This window comes from Brachyhypopomus gauderio, chromosome 20 (genome assembly GCF_052324685.1).
Source record: "Brachyhypopomus gauderio isolate BG-103 chromosome 20, BGAUD_0.2, whole genome shotgun sequence".
NCBI lineage: Eukaryota > Metazoa > Chordata > Actinopteri > Gymnotiformes > Hypopomidae > Brachyhypopomus > Brachyhypopomus gauderio.
The window spans coordinates 960,166-981,824 of NC_135230.1; the positions used below are offsets into that span (position 1 = coordinate 960,166).

The 21,659-nt window shown below is 42.9% G+C and overlaps 1 protein-coding gene across 1 annotated transcript in view; it reads left to right on the plus strand.

Annotated features, from left to right (window-relative positions):
• The window catches only part of LOC143484396 (uncharacterized), a 44,607-nt gene extending 24,702 nt beyond the window's left edge, over positions 1 to 19,905 (plus strand). The window contains exons 17-28 of the mRNA XM_076983091.1: positions 454 to 536; positions 925 to 1,051; positions 2,640 to 2,830; positions 8,026 to 8,116; positions 8,216 to 8,339; positions 8,547 to 8,728; positions 8,881 to 9,036; positions 13,967 to 14,100; positions 16,933 to 17,066; positions 17,265 to 17,359; positions 17,508 to 17,742; positions 18,721 to 19,905. Of these exons, the coding sequence (XP_076839206.1) occupies positions 454 to 536; positions 925 to 1,051; positions 2,640 to 2,830; positions 8,026 to 8,116; positions 8,216 to 8,339; positions 8,547 to 8,728; positions 8,881 to 9,036; positions 13,967 to 14,100; positions 16,933 to 17,066; positions 17,265 to 17,359; positions 17,508 to 17,742; positions 18,721 to 18,809 (1,641 nt within the window). The 3' untranslated portion in view covers positions 18,810 to 19,905. The remainder of the gene's footprint in view (positions 1 to 453; positions 537 to 924; positions 1,052 to 2,639; positions 2,831 to 8,025; positions 8,117 to 8,215; positions 8,340 to 8,546; positions 8,729 to 8,880; positions 9,037 to 13,966; positions 14,101 to 16,932; positions 17,067 to 17,264; positions 17,360 to 17,507; positions 17,743 to 18,720) is intronic.
• Positions 19,906 to 21,659: the final 1,754 nt, after the last annotated feature.

Sequence of the window (21,659 nt, forward strand, 5' to 3'; positions counted from 1 at the left end):
TCACAATTAAAATAAACTAAACTATAATGAAAAATCCAAAACTATTACAACCTTGGTCTGTCGTCAGTCAAATTTGTGATGTTGCTGCTAATATTCGTTTGTCTGCTAATAATAAAACTAGAAGTGCTGTGTACCAGTGGTGTGTAACAGTGTACCAGTGGTGTGTAACAGTATACCAGTGGTGTGTAACAGTGTACCAGTGGTGTGTAACAGTGTACCAGTGGTGTGTAACAGTGTACCAGTGGTGTATAACAGTGTACCAGTGGTGTGTAATGATGTACCAGTGGTGTTTAACAGTGTACCAGTGGTGTGTAATGATGTACCAGTGGTGTGTAATTGTGTAACACTGGTGTTTAACAATGTAGCAGTGCTGTGTAAGTGTACCAGTGGCATGTAACAGCAGTGTGAAATGGTGTAACAGTTGTGTGATTCTCAATGTGTTCTGTACTGCAGCTGACCAGCATGTACAACTATGTGAAAGGCGACTCATCTTTCACCTTCAGTGATGTCCATCCTGATATGCTTCTCTACTACGAGTGAGTACCACACACACACACACACACACACACACACACACACACACACACACACACACACACACACACAGACATTAGGACAAATACTATATTCATTAAAAAACATAAGCAAAATTTTGTTTGAATCTTTTGTCACTAACTAAATCTGCAACTTTTTTCCTTGTTTGCATTAATAACACATTAATATTAATATCCTCATTAACATATGAATAAAGAATAATGTCTCATAAGAGTAAAATCTCATCTAATTCATTTTTATAGTTTTTCATTTTTATTATAATTGTTGAGCTTTTTTCATTTCTGCAGGTTAATTGAAGGTTTAATTGATGACAATCTTTCTGTTTCTCTGTAATGTTGTGTATTTGATGTGTGTTTGTGTGTGTTGCAGCTATAACATGGTACAGACAGTGAACTGCAGTTCGTATTTCAGCGCTCTGGGTGCAGCAGATTTCTCTATTCCTTCCAGCTTCCTCAACATACAGAAAACTCTGTTCAAGAATGCACAAACCTGCCTGGTAAACACAGACGTCTCACTCTCACACAAACACCCACATGCACACATCTCACTCTCACATAAACACACACATGCACACATCTCACTCTCACATAAACACACACACCTCACTTTCACACAAACACCCACATGCACACATCTCACTCTCACATAAACACTCACATGCACACATCTCACTCTCACATAAACACACACACCTCACTCTCACATAAACACACACATCTAACTCTCACATAAACACACACATGCACACACCTCACTCTCACATAAACACACACATCTAACTCTCACATAAACACACACATGCACACACCTCACTCACATAAACACACACATCTAACTCTCACATAAACACACACATGCACACACCTCACTCACATAAACACACACATCTAACTCTCACATAAACACACACATGCACACACCTCACTCACATAAACACACACACCTCACTCTCACATAAACACACACATGCACACATCTCACTCTCACATAAACACACACACCTCACTCTCACATAAACACACACATGCACACATCTCACTCTCACATAAACACCCACATGCACACACCTCACTCTCTCACAAACACACACATCTCACTCTCACATAAACACCCACATGTACACACCTCACTCTCTCTCTCATTAATTTAGCAAACTCCTTACTTTGGTTTTTGCTGTATGTCCGGCATTAACTATAGTTGCAGTATTAAGTGTGCACAGCATACATGTGTAACCCTAACCCTAACCCTAACCAAAGGCTCCGACTGGTATCCTAGCTAGTAACCTTTTCACTACCCACGTTTATTCACTCGCATTGGAGTCCAGTTGTCTTTTATGTGTCTTTTATTTTTTCCTTGTCATGTACAACAGTTTTCTTGGCCAATATGATTTCCTCGCTGAATATAAATTGCACCTTTCAAATTAAAAGCTCCAGAGAATACTTTTATATTAAATTATCATAGTAAACTAACACAAAATATCACCAAACAATTTTTGTAATTTGGCTCTTACATTAATTGTCCTTGGTGATTTCAATATCCATGTGAATACTGTCAGCTCAATGAGGAGAGAGAGACAGTAATTCTTATAAGGAGAGAGAGACAGTAATGCCTACAAGGAGGGAGAGACAGTAATGCCTATAAGGCGAGAGATACAGTAATGCCTATAAGGAGAGAGATAAAGTAATGCCTATAAGGCGAGAGATACAGTAATGCCTATAAGGAGAGAGATAAAGTAATGCCTACAAGGAGAGAGATACAGTAATGCCTATAAGGAGAGAGATACAGTAATGCCTACAAGGAGAGAGATACAGTAATGCCTACAAGGAGAGAGATACAGAAATGCCTACAAGGAGGGAGATACAGTAATGCCTATAAGGAGGGAGATACAGTAATGCCTACAAGGAGAGAGATACAGTGATCCCTGTAAGGAGAGAGTTACAGTCTACAAGGAGGGAGATACAGTAATGCCTTTAAAGAGGCAACACACACACACACACACACACACACACACACACACACACACACACACACACACACACACACACACACACATAATCATGCTTTCATATTTTCTGCTGTTCTAGGGTATTTCTGGCTTTAATCTGACCAACACTCAGCTGGGAATTCTGGGTAATATGATCTGCACACTAGACTCCTCCTACATCCAGAACTCTGACCCACTCATCATAGAGAACCTGAAGAACTGTGGAGACCTGACTGCCTCTCAGGTCACGGGTATACAGACACTGCTCTTCAGTGGCAACACGCCCTACGGGTGAGACACATTCAACTTTATGGATAAGGCAGATGAGATAAGGGGGATCAAAGTTGTTATAAAAAACATGATAGAATTTACGGAAAAATAGTTTCAGCTATGAAGATTGTACCATGAACTACTATGTTGGAGAGCTATCTCCTTTCAAGGGTTAAGATAAACCCTGGCGTTTCATGAAAAGGTTGAACCGTTACAAAGTGTCTCGGCCCGAAACCACTGATAACAAAGGAGATCCGATCCTGGGTGTTCAACGGTATTTATTCAACGTTTGCTTATCTGTGTGGTTCTGCAATGAAAATACATATAAACATACAATAATCAATAAACTATAAACCACAAACATAATCGCACTCTGAACATATTAATACATTTTCGCATGTTACACTACTCTAAGCAAACACTACAGAATAATTAAGCACGCACCACTGAAGTGACTATCATGTGCACACCTCATGCTTCACTCGCACGGTGAGGCAACTGTTAAATTCTAACTTACCATCTACATACTTAATAAAAAATTCACATAAAAATACATGGAATATACATGGTAATACACATGACATAACAATATCCTAATAATGAGAACAACTAACAGAATCATATTGCCATAGAATTACACCCTCAATTACATATAAATTATGCATATAAACCACAACAAATTACTGAAATATAACAACTGAAATGCAGACTTACTGTTGATCCATGCACACAGATCAACCCGAAGGACAAAGTCACTCTTTATTACTCTGTCCATCACCCGTAATCCCCTTATTCCCTCTGTCCTCAAAAGTTCAGCACTGCTCCTGTATACTCCTCCCACACTGTCCTCTACGAACAGCAGGGCAACCCAACTAGTAAAACATACAGGGGTGTTCGGACCGAACCACCTAACGATGGCCTTTCATTAGCCGCCCCCAAATCCACTGAGTGGATTTGCACCTTAAAGGCCGAGTGACTGTAGGAATCATAACCTAGTGTGGGAGAGAAGGGAGGCTGATGAGACGGGTCACAGGACGAGTGTAGACGTGGTCCTTGACCTGCACATCGGCTGACCGGACTCGATTGTCTTGACTAAGATGGACGCTAATGACCTTACCCACAGGCCACAGCATGTGGCCACTGCTGATCCATGATCATGACGATGTTACCAGTCTCCAATTTAACAGAATCAGTACTCCACTTAGATGAAGATAAATGACGAATGAAGTGTTTCCAGAACTGATCAGCCACGACTTGACTGTACCTCCACCTCCGACGACTTAACTGCTCGGAACCAGAATAGATGATCTTCGGGAGTGATGCATCCCGCCGCCCCATGAGGAGACTATTTGGCATTACTGGTACTGGGTCCGCCACATCAGAGGATATATAACCATAAGGGCTTCGAATTGAGAATACCTTCAATCTCCAGCAGGACATCCAACAGCACCTCCTCCGTGACGGAGCTCCAATTGCGACCTGAATAGCCTTAAGGGAGCGAATCTCAACATCCTGCAAAATGTGGGGCTCCCGGTGGATTAAAGGAAAACTTTATCTGTTGACTAGCAAGTCTCTGCTGCAGTTTCAGTTGGAGACCAGCAAAACTTTGGCAGAGCTCTCTTTCGGTGCCACTGAAGTTCGTGCCTTTGTCGCACAGAATTTCACAGGGTCTTCCCCCGTCTGGCCATAAACCATCTCAGTGACATGAGGAAGGAGTCTGAGTCAAGACTCGTGAGCAGCTCAATATGCACTGCTCTAGTAGTCCGGCACTTGAAGATTATCCCCCACCTCTTCTCATTCCCAGTGGAATGAAATGCTGGCTTCAGAAGACAGAGTCTAGCTGGTGGAAGGTCGGCCATTTTAGGATAACACACACATTTATGCTGGTGCGAACGGATAGCTTGTCTTCGTCTTAAGATCCAGTATTTGCGCCTGATCTCTGCAAATACCCTCACTGGTCCTGAATGGAGTAAACATTCATCATAGTCCTTAATTATGAGTTTGGTAACAGGATGCTGCGGGCTAAGCACAATGGGATGAACCTCATCCTGTTCAAGGAGGCTACTACCTCCGAGATGCCCTCCTACTCGTATGACAGGAATGGTCGTACTCTGGTGCCAGTGTGAGTAACTGACTAGTAGTTGGCACTACTTTCCCCTGCTTTCAATCATGCAACTTGGGAAGGAATCTAAGCTGTAAGCTGTACTGGATCCAGTGTGTCCTGGAGTGACAGCGCACAGGCTTTGATTAATCTCCAAGCGTGCTGTAGTGCTCAGGATCTGGAAATGTAGGACTAGTCACTAATAGACCACAGAAATTACTCCTCATCTCATTACTATCTGTAGTAGCAGCAGGAATGAATGGCTCAGGCCAACTCTCAGGTGGTTGACTTAAGAAGAGAGGACCTTTGCCCCATCGACTGGTTAGTGGCAACAAATAACTGAGGGTTTTCCCTTGAGTGATGTCATCTGCAGGGTTGTTGCTAGAAGGCACATAACACCATATAGCAGAACCGGTGAGATCTTGAATCTCCGCTACCCTAGTCCCCACAAACACCTTAAAACGACAAGAATCCAATTGGAGCCAGGTAAGTACTATAGTCTTGGTCACTGACCAAAGTGTTAGATGGCCAATCGGAAGTATTAGCTCTGTCCTTAAAACCTCGGCCAGTTGTGCAGAGCAGCACACAACTCCAACCTCGGGATGGTCTTTTGCTTCTTGGGTGCCACCCATGAACAAGCCATAATGAAGGCACTCTTTACCTGTCCATCGGTATTCTCGGCTCGTAGATAGGCTACAGCCCCATAAGCTCGCTCTGATGCATCACAGAAAATATGTATGTCTCTAGAGACAGAGCCTTGGTCCATCTCTCTACTGGTGTAACATCTAGGCATGGTCTCCAGGCTGATCTCGTTCCTTGGAGTGTTTCTGCAGTGCAAAATCTGCATAACATGTCAGGGCTGGCTCGGATGCCACGCCTTCTACCTCCGCAAGAGGCACCCGAGTCAGTCCCAGACTTAATCGGCGTAATCAGCAGTGATTCGTCTCAGCTGTTTTTTAGGCTTCTTAAGGAAGCTTGTGGAGATGAACCACTGCTGAATCGTTTTGGTTATGCTGTCATGCTTTCCCTGCCTTTACTACTGGTTACGTTCGTTTGCAAGGTGTCTCGCCACTTTTCTCTCTCGCTTATCTTTTCACTAAATCTCTATCTCCTGCGCTGCTTTCTAGCCATTCTCAGGTTTCCCCTGTTTTCTTCCTATCCGTTTTACCTTTATTTTGGGAAGGGTTTTATTTTACTGCAGCGTATTTTGCCTGCTGCCAGTTACTTCCCCTGGCATTCTCAGTTTCGTTAGACAGGTTGAGTTTTTTTCCGCATCCTTTTGTGTTGCCTTTATTATTTTTTCTTTCCCATTTCTCTATGGTTAAGTTTCGTTTTGCACGCGTTGATTTATCTGTGTTGTTTTGTGTTTTTCTTCTGTGTGTTCGCGTTGAATGATCCGCATTGTTTTGTGTTTATTTTTTCTAATGTGTGCTCGCGTCTCTCTCTCACACTGATGATAGGCGTTGCCTGTCTTTCTGTCAGCGTGAGCCGGCACTTGGGTCCACCCCTCACTCTGTTTTTACACACGGTGTGTACTCGTTGGTACCACCGCGTTACACAAGGACTGCAAGTCGTCCTGAATGGGAGCACCTGCCATTCGTAAACACTGGGAGATGTGTCACGCCCCATCTTTTGGGAGCATATGGACTTGGTGGAACATTTCCTTTATGTCACTACTAACACCTATGGAATGATCACGTAAGCTAAGAAGAACAGACAATAAGGAAGGGCACAAAGTGGGACCTGGCAACATGAGCTGAGGTTCTGAACTCTATAAGAGAATGAGCAGTTGAAGACCAAGTTCTTCCTGTTGTTGCTGTACTATATGGTGAGGTACATACTAGGATTTTGATGAACGCTCTACTTCCTCTGGCTGTAGCTTGATGACATAACCTGTTTCTTTGAGTCTGTCAATCTCTGCTTGATGAATCGCTGCTCGTGCAGGATCCTTGGACAGCCTCTTCTTGATCCCCTGTAACTGAGGTAATGTTGCATCACTTGGGGCGCACAGCTGAGGCTAATTCTTCACTCAAGAGAGGGGTAGCATACCGCACTACTCCTTTGACTCTGACCTGGACGGTCTTCTCCTGAAGAACTCTAATGGCTTCCTGATCCTGTTTGGATCGCAAACAAGCCTTCGCATTATGATATGGAAGCTCATCCAGTCTCTACAACTTCTCTACATTCTTATGCAGCTCAGTCGATGATGTCTGTGTGGAGACGAAAAGACAGCACAGAGTTGCAACTCTCCTTAAGGTCCCGGGTTGGTCCTTGGAGGGTCCAACCTAATCGTGTCCTGACCACCGCTGGTCCTCCTCGCGGGCCCAAGTGGACAGGCTCAACTGGGGTTACAAGGTGAAGACAATTAAGCCAATCAACAGTACAGGATGTACCTTATTCAGAGGTTGCAATGGCAGCTCTTCCAGATACTTATACTTCTTCTTGAGCAACACAACAGGATATGTATGCTCCACTAAACTTAATAATTCTGCTGTGAAGGCACTCTGTATCCTGTATACTTTGCTTGGCTCAGCAACAGGTGACACCGTGAAAGACACGGCTGCCCTGTGAATCACCTCTCAATGTTGTCTCACAGTCCTAAGTGCTAGATCTTCCCTAGTTCCTTTCAGACCCAACTGTTGAACGGCCTCATGGAGAATAATAGTCCGCTCGGATCCATCATCCAATACAGCGTAGGCTTCCATGGAACGATCTCCGTTTCTGATTAGGACTTTGCTCATTTTCAACAACACTTTTTGACTCTATGTGGGCCTGTCTACATAAAGAATGTCACTAGTGGAGCTAGTTTCAACATACTATGTTAGTGAAATGAAAAATATCTATCAATAAGATTTTAATTTTCATATGCATTTTCATAAAAGTATAACCCTACTTGACCTTGATAGATTTCTTCAGGAAAGCAAAACTATATGTAGACCTGATAGGACAACTTTAATAAATATTCCTGTCTAGTTTATGATTTGGCCCAATATGTGGTGAATGGGTGAAGTTGTAGTAGTGTTTATGTGTAATGTGAATACTGGTGGTTGACCTCATGAACTTATTAGTGTTTCAGCAGCATAGTGTCTTACCTAGAGTGTTCTTCTGTTCTCAGAAATCCCTCAACATGGAAACTACAGACTCTACAGCAGTTAGGCAACCTGCCCCTCCACTTCACACGAGGATTCTGGGCTCAGTATACCTCTGTATGTAACCTCTTCATTTCTTAAACATTGTAGGTGGTGTTGTATACTATTTATTTGTTAATTTTTGTACTTGCATGTTTTGTGTGTTAAATTTTGAAGAGTGTGAAGAAGACGTTTATGCAGTCATTCATGCCAGTGCTGAGGTCGGCGAATACCCCAGTAATAAAGCTACAAAGTTTATTTACTGAATGCAACTCAAATTTCAGATCCAGGCGTGCTGCAGGTACAAACATGCACACATGCCATAAAAACAGAGCAGGTCACAGGGTTAGATAACTTTAAATGTCCTCACAAATGTAGTGAAAACATACTTCTTGGTCTTCATTACAGACAAAAACAAAGTGGGCAGGGTTATGTTTATTTTGTAGTTAGTATAGCTACAGTACAAATAGCATTAAATATATTCATCTTTTCTTTCTGTGTCTGACAGGATGTACTGCAGGTGAAATCACAGAAGTAACCATTACAGATCCATCTTTCCCTATCGGCTACGATTCAACCCAGTTTGATCTCTGTCTGAATGTAACCATGCTAACAAGTAACGTGGCAGCTATCACTCAGAAAGTGGTGGATATTGGCATGGAGAGGGTCATTCTGAACAAACTAAACCAGGTCAGCTATACTAACACCTCGCTGATGAGTGTGTGTGTGTGTGTGTGTGTGTGTGTGTCTTGCAGGTATCCATCTGGGCTTGGGGTGGCAGCATGTATTAAACTCTAAGGCGTATTTGTTTTTGATTGTGTGTGTGTGTGTGTGTATTGCAGGCATATCCCTCAGGCCTTGGGGACAGTGTGCTTCAGCTACTGGGCTCCACGTCTCGTGTGGCCAACGTCAGTGAGATCAACAGCTGGAACATCACCACGATCGACACACTGTCCTCTTTAATGAACCCAACTAATGGGGCCTGGACTTCAGAGCAGGTATCATTTCATTCAATTGTGGTATTTTAGTAGTATGTAAATTTTAGTCACGAGCAATCAGACAGGACAACGCTGAACTCAACCATACTCTTTAATCTCCAACCGTCAACTCCAACCGTTCACTTTCAAAACGTCAACTCCATTCCTTTGTCTAGAGGCGCGAGCGCCCTCTGCTGGTATGTAAGTCATAAGTCTCAAGACACAACATTTTCCCCTTTTCTTTAAGAAATGTCTTCCCTTAAGAGTTAAATGAATTTAACTGATTAAAGTAACAAGTATAGATTAAGAAAAAACATTGTATCCTTAAACACCTTAATTTGTAAACATTGTAAACACTGCAAGGTAATATACATGTCTGACCCTAGGTAAGTATCATTACAGTTAAGACATTGCATGAATCAGGTAAGTATTATTTACAGTTTAGACATTGCATGAATCAAGTAAGTATTATTACAGTTGACATTGCATGAATCAGGTAAGTATTATTTACAGTTTAGACATTGCATGAATCAAGTAAGTATTATTACAGTTAAGACATTGCATGAATCAAGTAAGTATTATTACACAATATTTTACTCCTTCACCTCACAAAGTCTGAAAGCCAGGCTGGTGGTTTACGAACCCTGAGGTTCCGCCTCGGACCTGGGTTTTGTGCTTGCACCTGTGTGCACTCAGGTAAGGTGAGATTGTCCATACAGTCTATATTATTCCTCTCTCTGGTGCACGCCAGAGCTTGCTTTGGAAAGTGAGCCAGCTTTGACGCATTCCATTTCCGGCCGTCACTCAGAAGGTAAGTACTAGGTCCAACCCTCCGAATGACTGTAAGAGGCTCTGTGAACTTAGATGAGCCTTTGTATACGTGCTCAGGTCTCCTGACACGTACTGTATCGTTCACCTGGAAGTTTGGCATTTTAGCTCCCCTTTTGTTGTCAGTGTATGTTTTGCTTTTAAGCTGTTTTCTTTTCACAGTCTCTTTGACTTGTGTGTGTTGTGTGACACAGGGAGAGTGTTGAGTTTGGTGCGCATTTTCCTGTGGCGCAGCAACTCGAATGGTGTAGCTCCAGTAGTGGCGTGTGGAGTGGCTCTGTATATCTGCAGGAAGTCTGTCACAGCTTGTTTCCAGGGCTTGAATATTTTGTCTGCGGTTTGTAAATATTCCTTCAGCACTCGATTGAATCTTTCAATGGCTCCATTTGCTCTTGGGTAGTAGACACTGGAGCGCAGATGTTTGACGTCTCTCTCTTTCAGGAAGTTGGCAAACTCATGGGAAGTGAACTGGCATCCGTTGTCAGAAACCAGGCAGGTAGGGTTCCCTTCACGACTGAAGACTGTTGCCAGGAAGCGTGTAATCACCTCTGTTGTGACTGAGGAGGTGAATGCTACTTCTGGCCACTTACTGTAGTAGTCAGTGAGAGTGATAGCGTAACGACAGTCCCATGTGGCATGTTCAAAAGGACCTGTGATGTCAATGGCCACCTTTTCCCATGGTCCATCAGATAATTCCACTGGAGTAAGCGGTGTAGGCACAGTTTTCACTGTCTTGTCATTGTACTGGCAGGGAACACAGGAAGCAATTTTGGACTCCACGAATTTGTCCATCTGTGGCCACCAATATAATTCACGCAATCTTTGCTTGGTGCGCACCACTCCCTGGTGCCCCTCGTGTGCCAAGTCGACCACTTTGGACCGAAGTGATGTTGGCACGATCAGGCGGTGAGTGCCTCGCATGATGAGTGAATCTTCCACGGCCAGCTTGTCTCTCGTGTTGAAGTATGCAGTCAGTTCAGGAGTCACGTTCTTTCTGCATTTCGGCCAGCCTTTCTGTATCTGCTGTCGTAGGAGAGTAAGCTCCGGGCAGGTTTCACATGCAGCTGTGAACTCGGGCAGAGACATGGCAGGTAAGCAGTCCCGGAAGACAGTAGCCACGACATCTGGTTCCAGGTCGGCGTCTTCAGTAACAGGCAACGGTAGGCGGGACAAGCAATCGGCAGTCACATTCTGTGTCCCAGGGCGGTAAGCAACGTCATATGAAAAGCAAAGCAGATGTGCCGACCACCGTGCCACACGCAGTCCAGCACGGCCTGTGCCCTTGGAAGTCAGCAAGGTTGTCAGGGCTTGGTGGTCTGTGCGGAGTGTGAAGTGATGTCCCCACAGATATGTTCTCCACCTTTCTACTGCCCAAACACATGCCAGAGCCTCTCGTTCCACAGTGGAGTACTTTCTTTCAGCAGGTGAGAGTGTGCGGGATGCAAATGCTACTACTCTCTCTGTGTTGTCTGCATGTAACTGGGTAAGTACACCCCCCAGCCCATAATCAGATGTATCAGTGGTGACGAATGTATGGAGTGAAGGGTCATAGAGGGCAAGTGTAGGGCTCTCAACTATCAGTCTCTTAATCTCAGTGAAACTGTGTTCGGCCTCAGCAGTCCAGTTAAACTGCTGTTCTGTAGACTCCCTAAGTGTGACCCGCAGTGGTTCAATTATAGTAGAAAAATCAGGGATGAATTTGCTGTACCATGATGCTAGGCCTAAGAAAGATCGTAAGGAGGGTATGTCATGTGGAGCAGGTGCATTGGGTATGGCTTTGATCTGATCTTGGTCTGGCTGCAGACCATCTTTGGAGATAGTGTGACCTAAGAAGCGTAAGGAAGTTTGGTTGAACTTACATTTCTGCATGTTCAGCTTCAGTCCAGCTTCATTGAGGGCATGGAGTACCCTGCGCAGATTGTTGTCGTGCTGCTGTTGAGCGGCCCCGTAACAGATCAAATCATCCAGGTAGGCCTGCACACCTGGAAGGCCAGTGAGTATGATCGACATCATTTTCTGGAAACACGATGGAGCAGAAGCAAGGCCAAAAGGGACACGGCAAAAACGAAAAAGTCCCTCGTGTGTGATGAAGGCAGTGATGTCACGGCTGTCTGGATGCAGCATCATCTGGTGGTAAGCAGAGGCCAGGTCAATGGTAGAGAACACCGTGGCTCCTCTCAGTTCAGAGAACAGCTCGTCCATGTGGGGCAGTGGGTAGCAGTCTGTGACGATGGCTTTGTTCGGCTCTCTGAGGTCCACGCACATCCGCAGCTTTCCTCCATCCTTTTTCTTGGTCACGACGATTGGGGAGACCCAGGGAGATGCATCGATGCGTTCGATAATGCCCTTTTCCTGTAAATTTTTCAGCTCATCAGACACAGCCTGTCTGACAGAGAATGGAAGCCGTCGGAGTCGTTGTTGCACTGGCACAGCCCCTGGTTTGAGTTGGATTTTGTGCACAAACCCCTTTGCGCAACCTATCTCCTGTACGTGCATTGCAGGTGAAGCAGGTGTATGTGTAGCAGCAGAAAAGCTTCCAGGGTGAGTTGAGACAACCTTGGTGCCCGTAATGCGCAGGTGGAGTGCGGCCACTAGATCAAGTCCCAGCAGAGCAGTGCCTGTTTTTACTACAATGAATGTGCCTGAGGTAGAACGCCCATCATGTGTAACTGTGGCTTCCATGCAGCCTGTCACAGGGATCCTTTCCTTCGAATATGTGAACAGGTTCACTGTAGACTCCTGTAGTTTGTAGGTGGGGAAATGGGTCTGGTATAAGCACTCAGGAATGATTGAAACTGAAGAGCCCGTATCTACAATCAGCTCTATGTCGTGAGAGTGTCAACCTGGACCGTGCACAGAATCTTGTCTCGGGCAGCAGCCGTATCGGTCATGTAGAGCACCGTCATTTCGTTCATAACCACCTCACGTACATGGCGTTGAGCAGATCGGCACACTTTAGAAAAATGTCCCACTTTCCCACATGAGTTACATGTGAATTTGGTAGCAGGGCATGAACGGTTATTTGCAAGATGGCTAGTAGACCCACAGCGGTAGCAGGAGCGGCCATCCGCCCTCAGCTGGGCAGCAGCAGCTGCAGGAGTGTTCGCGCCATTACTGTTAGTTCTGTGCCCTTTGTTGTTTTGGCGGTTATTTTTCGGCTGCCTGTGTATAGCTCTAACTGACGCAGAGGTATTAGCGTTAGCATGTGGCATATAGCCTGTAGCACCGCCGTCCGACAGCACACCAGCATTCCGTAGTCCACTTTCAACTTGTAAAGCTAAGGTGAGAGCTTTCTCTAAAGTGAGGTCAGATTCAAGTAACAGTCTATCTCTGATGCGGGTGTTGGCAACTCGCTCGATAAACTGGTCACGAAGCATTTGGTCTTCCATTGTGCAGAACTCACACTGGGAAGCTAACTCTCGCAGTGCGGCCACATACTGGTTAATTGACTCATCAGGTCGCTGTGCTCTCTGGCGGAATTTATGACGTTCCGCAATCACATTTACTTTAGGCACAAAGTGTTGTTTCAAAGCATCAACTGCGGATTCATAAGTAGTACCTGTAGTCGGCAATGAATAGAAGATACGTTGTCCCTCTGTCCCTAGTGCATGTAGAAGAACGGCGCGCATGTAATTGTCGAACATTTTCATCCATATTTGTAAGGGAATTGCAGGCTCACCAGGGCAAGGCAGGAACGGATCAGGTAAGGGTACATTAACTGACATCCTCGTCGCCAAAAATGTGGTATTTTAGTAGTATGTAAATTTTAGTCACGAGCAATCAGACAGGACAACGCTGAACTCAACCGTACTCTTTAATCTCCAACCGTCAACTCCAACCGTTCACTTTCAAAACGTCAACTCCATTCCTTTGTCTAGAGGCGCGAGCGCCCTCTGCTGGTATGTAAGTCATAAGTCTCAAGACACAACATCAATGAATCTGTGTGGAATAGATTGGCAACATGGAACTAAAACATGAAAATGTGTTAACAAATGATAATTGTTGGATGATATTTAATAGTTGATATACCCACATTTTTTAGATACTGTTTTCATGCTAAAGAAATAATGCGTACATTTGTGTGTTTGTGTGTGTGTGTGTGTGTGTGTGTGTGTGTGTGTAGAGTAATGCAGTGATTATGAATTATCTACGCGTGTCTGGCAACACTTTGGGAAGAGCTGAAATAAATGTCATCATGTCAAACATTTGTTCCTTGAATGCGACTGTACTCAGCAATATAAGTGCTAACAGCCTAAGGTAAGCAGACACACATGCAGACACACATGCAGACATACATGCAGACACACATGCAGACACACATGCAGACACACATGCAGACACACAGAGACTTACATGCAGACACACATGCAGACACACATGCAGACACATGCAGACACACAGACTTACATGCAGACACACATGCAGACACACATGCAGACACACATGCAGACACACATGCAGACACACATGCAGACACACATGCAGACACACAGAGACTTACATGCAGACACACAAGCAGACACACATGCAGACACACATGCAGACATACAAGCAGACATACAAGCAGACATACAAGCAGACACACATGCAGACACACATGCAGACACACATGCAGACACACATGCAGACACACAGAGACTTACATGCAGACACACAGAGACTTACATGCAGACACACATGCAGACACACAAGCATACACACATGCAGACACACAGAGACTTACATGCAGACACACATGCAGACACACATGCAGACACACAGACTTACATACATGCTCATTGAGGCACAGCTGGCTGTGTTCTCATTGGGTAGAAACTTGGGGAGGGGGTGGCCTTACAGAAGGGGGCAGGGCCAGTGGGTGGGTGTTTACCTGATTAAAAAATCACACACTTAATTAATAACATCCCTCACTTTAATCATTATGCTGTTAAATCACAGCACAGTTATTAATAACATTCCTCACTAAAAGAAAAGATGCAGGGAATTAAACATGAAACACAGCAGCTAACTGGAACTTAACAGCACAGTTAACCTACAATGATCATTAACTTACAATGACCAATAAATGACGTTAATTACAATGATGAACTTACAGTGATCATTAACTTACAATTATCATTAACTTACAATTATCATTAAATTACATTAATTACAGTGATAACACTAAACCCTGAATTGGATCGAATCAATTAAATCGAATTAAATCGAAATAAATCGATTCTTAATCTTCAGAATCGGAATCGGATCGATTAACCATAAACAGACATACAATTTAAGAACAACGGCAAGTGGTATCAGCCAAATTAGTGCTCTGGTAAGAACTCAACAAACAGGTGAGTCTCCAGTCTACGCTTGAAGATAGTAATAGACTCTGCAGTCCTAGCAGCTAATGGAAGATCGTTCCACCATCTTGGAGCCAAGACGGAGAATAGTCTGGAGCTTTGTCTTCCATGAGACTTTAAGCATGGAGTTTCAAGTCGAGCCAAGCTTGAGCTTCTAAGTGTTCGCTGTACAGATCGGCTTTTTACCATGGACATCATGTAGGGAGGGGCCAGTCCATTTTTGGCTTTGTAAGCAAGCATCAAGGTTTTATATCTGATGCGTGCCGCTACTGGAAGCCAGTGAAGAGAGCGTAGTAGAGGAGTCACATGGGAGAACTTGGGTAGATTGAAGACCAGTCGTGCTGCAGCATTCTGAATTAGTTGTAGAGGTCTGATGACCCGTAGAGGAAGACCTGCAAGTAGGGAATTGCAGTAGTCCTGCTTAGAGATTACTAGAGACTGCACAAGCACTTGAGTAGCTTCCTGTGAAAGGAAGGGTCGTATTCTCCGTATGTTGCAGAGCAGAAATCTGCAGGATCTGGTCATCTTTGAAACATGTGTTGAGAAGGACAATTCGTTGTCCAACGTTACACCCAGGCTTCGAGCAGTTTCTGATGGTGTTAACAAGATGTTCTCAAAGGAAACTGTGAGGTCGTTGTGTGGGTTTGGGGTTCCTGGAATCTACAAAAGCTCAGTTTTGCTAGGGTTGAGTTTCAAGTGGTGAGTAGTCATCCATGAAGCAATATCTGTCAAGCATGCCGAGATACGCATAGAGACCTGGGTGTCAGAATGAGGGAAGGAAATAATTAGCTGGGTGTCATCAGCATAGCAATGATAATAGAAACCATGAGACAAAATAATATCACCAAGGGAATGAGTATATAAAGAGAAGAGAAGAGGGCCTAGGACCGAGCCTTGGGGGACTCCAGTGGAAAGTTTACATGGATTGGATATAGATCCTCTCCATGTTACCTGATAGGAACGGTCTTCAAGATATGACTGGAACCATTTCCAAGCAGAGCCAGTCACACCTAGGCTAGAAAGAACAGAGAGAAGGATGTTGTGGTTGACAGTGTCAAAGGCTGCAGAAAGGTCTAGTAGAATTAATACTGATGATAGCTTTTTAGCCTTGGCATCATGGAGCTTCTCGGTCACTGCTTTGAGGGCAGTGATACTTAATATTGTTCCTTTTCTCCGTTCCTTTTCTCGGTCTTGCTTACCAATCCAGGTGCCAATCTGCGTGCTGCTTAGTCGTTATTTCAGAGAACAATATTTTGTATTAATTATTTAACTCAAATCAGAAATTGTAGCAGGAAACGAAACAAAATGGACAGTGGGGAAGCTGTCACAGGCAATCTATCCTAACAAGTAATTTAGTCACATTACTTTGTTGTTAATTTAATGGCGTTACGTGCAAATGTAACCATTCTAATTTAGTTTCGGCGGCCCGTTCTGCTTTTTGTGCAAGAGATGCCATCTAATGTTAATTATGTGTCAGTTCGAGCTTCCTTGTGTAAAGTCGTTTTACCTGTATGACATGCAGGACCTTGTATGACAGGATCCTGTATGACACCGTATGACGCTTCAAGACACTACATGTTGTGACAGCTTTCCAATGGTGTACCGTAGAAAAATCTAATATAAGATCTCAGCATTCCACAGTGTTTCTCATGGCATCAAAGATGAATAAAGCACTATAAGAGAATGTGGTGTTCCCTCCCTTTAGGTAAAATACTCTCAGTCTCTTGCCATCTTGTTTTTTCTGCAGACTTGCAAACCCCATGAATGTATCATCGTGCTCCATCAATCAGAAAACAGCTCTGTACAACATCGCCAACATCTCATTTAGCCCTGAACGCAGCAATGTCTCAGACTACTTCCTGCTAATCAGCTCTTACCTGGGTAAAACTTACACACACACACACACACACACACACACACACACACACACACACACACACTCATCAGCACACACATGCAAACACAGGTAGGACAGATTTTTTTTTATTCTAATTTATCAGTGGCTACATTCATGATTTTTCAAATAATGTTCACTCCCAAAATTAATTCACACCTGCATGTCTGTGTGTCTGTCTGTAGGTGGAGCTCCTCTGTCAGATATAATAACTCTTGCTGCTCAGAACATCAGCATGGATATAACCACCTTCATTAACCTGAACCCTAATGTGCTAATGGTATGATATAAGCAAAGATTGAGAATGTTAAAATTTAAAAAATGACAAATTAATTCTGGTTTTTGCATTTATGTTTTATCTTTGTGTGTGTGTGTGTGTGTGTGTGTGTGTGTGTGTGTGTGTGTGTGTGTGTGTGTGTGTCACTCAGAGTCTGAATGTGAGTACAGTTAGTAATCTACTGGGGACAAATCTACCCACCCTGAAGATGTTTGAGAGCAACCCACTGGTCCGATCCTGGGAGGGACTGCAGTATCAGTCTCAGCTGAACACCCTGGGCATCGGTCTGACAGGAGGAATAAATTCCACCACACCTTCACCTACAAACACCTCCGCCACAACCGTGTACATTAATGCCAGCATGACAACTACCAACAGCACAGCAGGTACGACCATTTAAAACAACACAAATTGTATTTGAGCAATAAACAATATCCCACATTCATGTAAGTGCATATTTTTAAATTATTTCTGTAACAAACACTGCATTACAGTGATTGCAATGATCAGTTTAACTAGTGTTATCACTGTAATGATTACCATAGTAATGTCATTACTGTGATGATGACCTTAATTAGTGTCATAATCCATAATGTCATTACTGTGATGATTACCATAGTTCATAATGTCATTACTGTGATGATTACCTTAGTCTGTAATGTCATTACTGTGATGATTACTTTAGTCTGTAATGACATTACTGTGATGATTACCTTAATTAGTGTCATAATCCATGTCATTACTGTGATGATTATCATAGTTCATAATGTCATTACTGTAATGATTACCTTAGTCTGTAATGTCATTACTGTGATGATTATCTTAATTAGTGTCATAATCCATAATGTCATTACTGTGATGATTACCATAGTTCATAATGTCATTACTGTAATGATTACCTTAGTCTGTAATGTCATTACTGTGATTATTATCTTAATTAGTGTCATAATCCATAATGTCATTACTGTGATGATTACCATAGTTCATAATGTCATTACTGTAATGATTACCTTAGTCTGTAATGTCATTACTGTGATGATTACCTTAATTAGTGTCATAATTCATATTGTCATTACTGTAATTATTACCACAGTCCATAATGTCATTATTGTAATGATTACCATAGTCCATAATGTCATTACTGTAATTATTACCACAGTCCATAATGTCATTATTGTAATGATTACCATAATCCATAATGTCATTACTGTAATTATTACCACAGTCCATAATGTCATTACTGTAATGATTACCATAGTCCATAATGTCATTACTGTGATGATTACCATAGTCCATAGTGTCATTACTGTAATGTAGGGACTAATGCGTAAGGTAAACAGAAACGATGTGTGTGTGTGTTTCAGGATATGCAGCAGTGCACCGTGATGCAGGACCGTGGTGTCTCTCTCTGATTGTAGGACTCCTGATGGTCACTTTTCATGTAGTGCAATAACCATCAAACACTGCAAATACACACCAACCACTGTAAACACAGTGTCACAATGTGACACCACATTAATGCCACCCCAATGACCCTGAATATAACACCATTATGTAACATGATTATTAGCCAACGCAATTATTGATTTTTGACTTTTAGATATTTACACTGAAACATATCACATATAATATATATAATAATCATGCCATGGTCTCTCACCATGCCTGTCTTTTTAATGTTATTATATTGCACTCTAAATTAATTTTATATAATTGTTTGACAGGAGATATACATTATACGAGACAAAAACAAACAAGAGGCACAGATGAGACAAACGCTTAAATACACAGACGAGTCAAACACTTAAATACACAGACGAGTCAAACACTTAAATACACAGACGAGTCAAACACTTAAATACACAGACGAGTCAAACACTTAAATACATAGTCGAGTCAAACCCTTAAATACAGACGAGTCAAACACTTAAATACACAGACGAGTCAAACACTTAAATACACAGACGAGTCAAAAACTTAAATACATAGTCGAGTCAAACCCTTAAATACACAGACGAGTCAAACACTTAAATACACAGACGAGTCAAACACTTAAATACACAGACGAGTCAAACACAAATACATAGACGAGTCAAACCCTTAAATACACAGATGAGTCAAACACTTAAATACACAGACGAGTCAAACACTTAAATACACAGACGAGTCAAACACAAATACATAGACGAGTCAAACCCTTAAATACATAGACGAGTCAAACCCTTAAATACATAGACGAGTCAAAAACTTAAATACATAGTCGAGTCAAACCCTTAAATACACAGGCGAGTCAAACACTTACAATACATAGACAACTAGAGACAAGTGAAACACATAACAAGACAAGGAACAGGTGATACCAATAACACACACACTGAAACAGAGAGTGAAAATAGAGAATGAAAGCACACACACACACACACACACCACATACACAGCTGAAGGGAGGGATCAGGACCTGTACTGTGACAAGTATTGTTTGGAGAAACTTGGTTTGGAATAAATAATGTTTTTATTTCTTTTTAAATTAATTATACTAAGAAATCTCAATCATGCTCAATAAAATTAAAATGTCATATCTGGGTTTTTATTATGCAAGTCTGTATCTGAGTGTTGCTACAAGAGAATGTGTTCCTTTGTATATTATTTTATATACTTTAATGGTAAGAAATAACATTTCATTATATTGTCTAAAAGGTGAATATTGTTTATCGAATGTATAATTTATTGATTATAGAATTTTTTTAATGCCCAACACCAGGGGCCAGGCAGAAGTTGAACACCAGGGGGTATTGCACAAAGCTAGAATGAAGAAATCCCAGGATAGCTGAGCAAGCGTATCTAGGCCTAGTCTGATCGACGTATCTAGGCCTAGTCCGATCGACGTATCTAGGCCTAGTCTGATCGATGTATCTTGGCCTAGTCTGATCGACGTATCTTGGCCTAGTCTGATCGACGTATCTAGGCCTAGTCTGATCGACGTATCTTGGCCTAGTCTGATCGACGTATCTAGGCCTAGTCTGATCGACGTATCTAGGCCTAGTCCGATCGACGTATCTAGGCCTAGTCCGATCGAAATATCTAGGCCTAGTCCGATCGGCGTCTCTTGGCCTAGTCCGATCGGCGTATCTTGGCCTAGTCTGATCGACGTATCTTGGCCTAGTCTGATCAATGTATCTTGGCCTAGTCTGATCAACATATCTTGGCTTAGTCCGATCGGCGTATCTTGGTTCAGGATAAGTTTGTGTTCATGACATTCTTAAACAGACCTCAGAATCGCTCACAGAAGCACCGATGGGAAGATGGATCACAGATTATATAGATTATATTTTTCTCTGATAAAGTAGAACTTTTTGTAGTTCAAAAGATTGATTCAAATGATTGAAAATCCTGCATGAGTGGTCTAAATGAAGCCTATGCATATGAGCAATGTCCATTGATTGGCTGAGGGCAGCTATGTGTGTTTCGTTATGATGTCACTTGGCAGGCTGACTGAAGGTCGTGACGTGACCAATGCTAATAAACATCTTTTATATGTTAAAGCACCTTCTCCTAATGAACAATGTTGACGTGTGACCTCATGATGAAGCTCTAATAAAGTTCAACACAGCATGGAGGAAAATGAAGAACAGAGTAGATGTTCATGTGGTTCAACAACAAGGGTGGGATTCAAACCACAGACATCAGCATTTCAGACCACCTGTCTCTATGGAGCTAATGGAGATGTTCTGATCACAGGCTCTCTGTCTCAGTGGAGCTAATGGAAATGTTCTGATCACAGGCTTTCTGTCTCAATGGAGCTAATGGAGATGTTCTGATCACAGGCTCTCTGTCTCAATGATGCTAATGGAGATGTTCTGATCACAGGCTCTCTGGCTCAATGGAGCTAATGGAGATGTTCTGATCACAGGCTCTCTGGCTCAGTGGAGCTAATGGAGATGTTCTGGTCACAGGCTCTCTGTCTCAATGATGCTAATGGAGATGTTCTGATCACAGGCTCTCTGGCTTAATGGAGCTAATGGAGATGTTCTGATCACAGGCTCTCTGGCTCAGTGGAGCTAATGGAGATGTTCTGATCACAGGCTCTCTGTTTCAATGATGCTAATGGAGATGTTCTGATCACAGGCTCTCTGGCTCAATGGAGCTAATGGAGATGTTCTGATCACAGGCTCTCTGGCTCAGTGGAGCTAATGGAGATGTTCTGGTCACAGGCTCTCTGTCTCAATGATGCTAATGGAGATGTTCTGATCACAGGCTCTCTGGCTCTATGGAGCTAATGGAGATGTTCTGATCACAGGCTCTC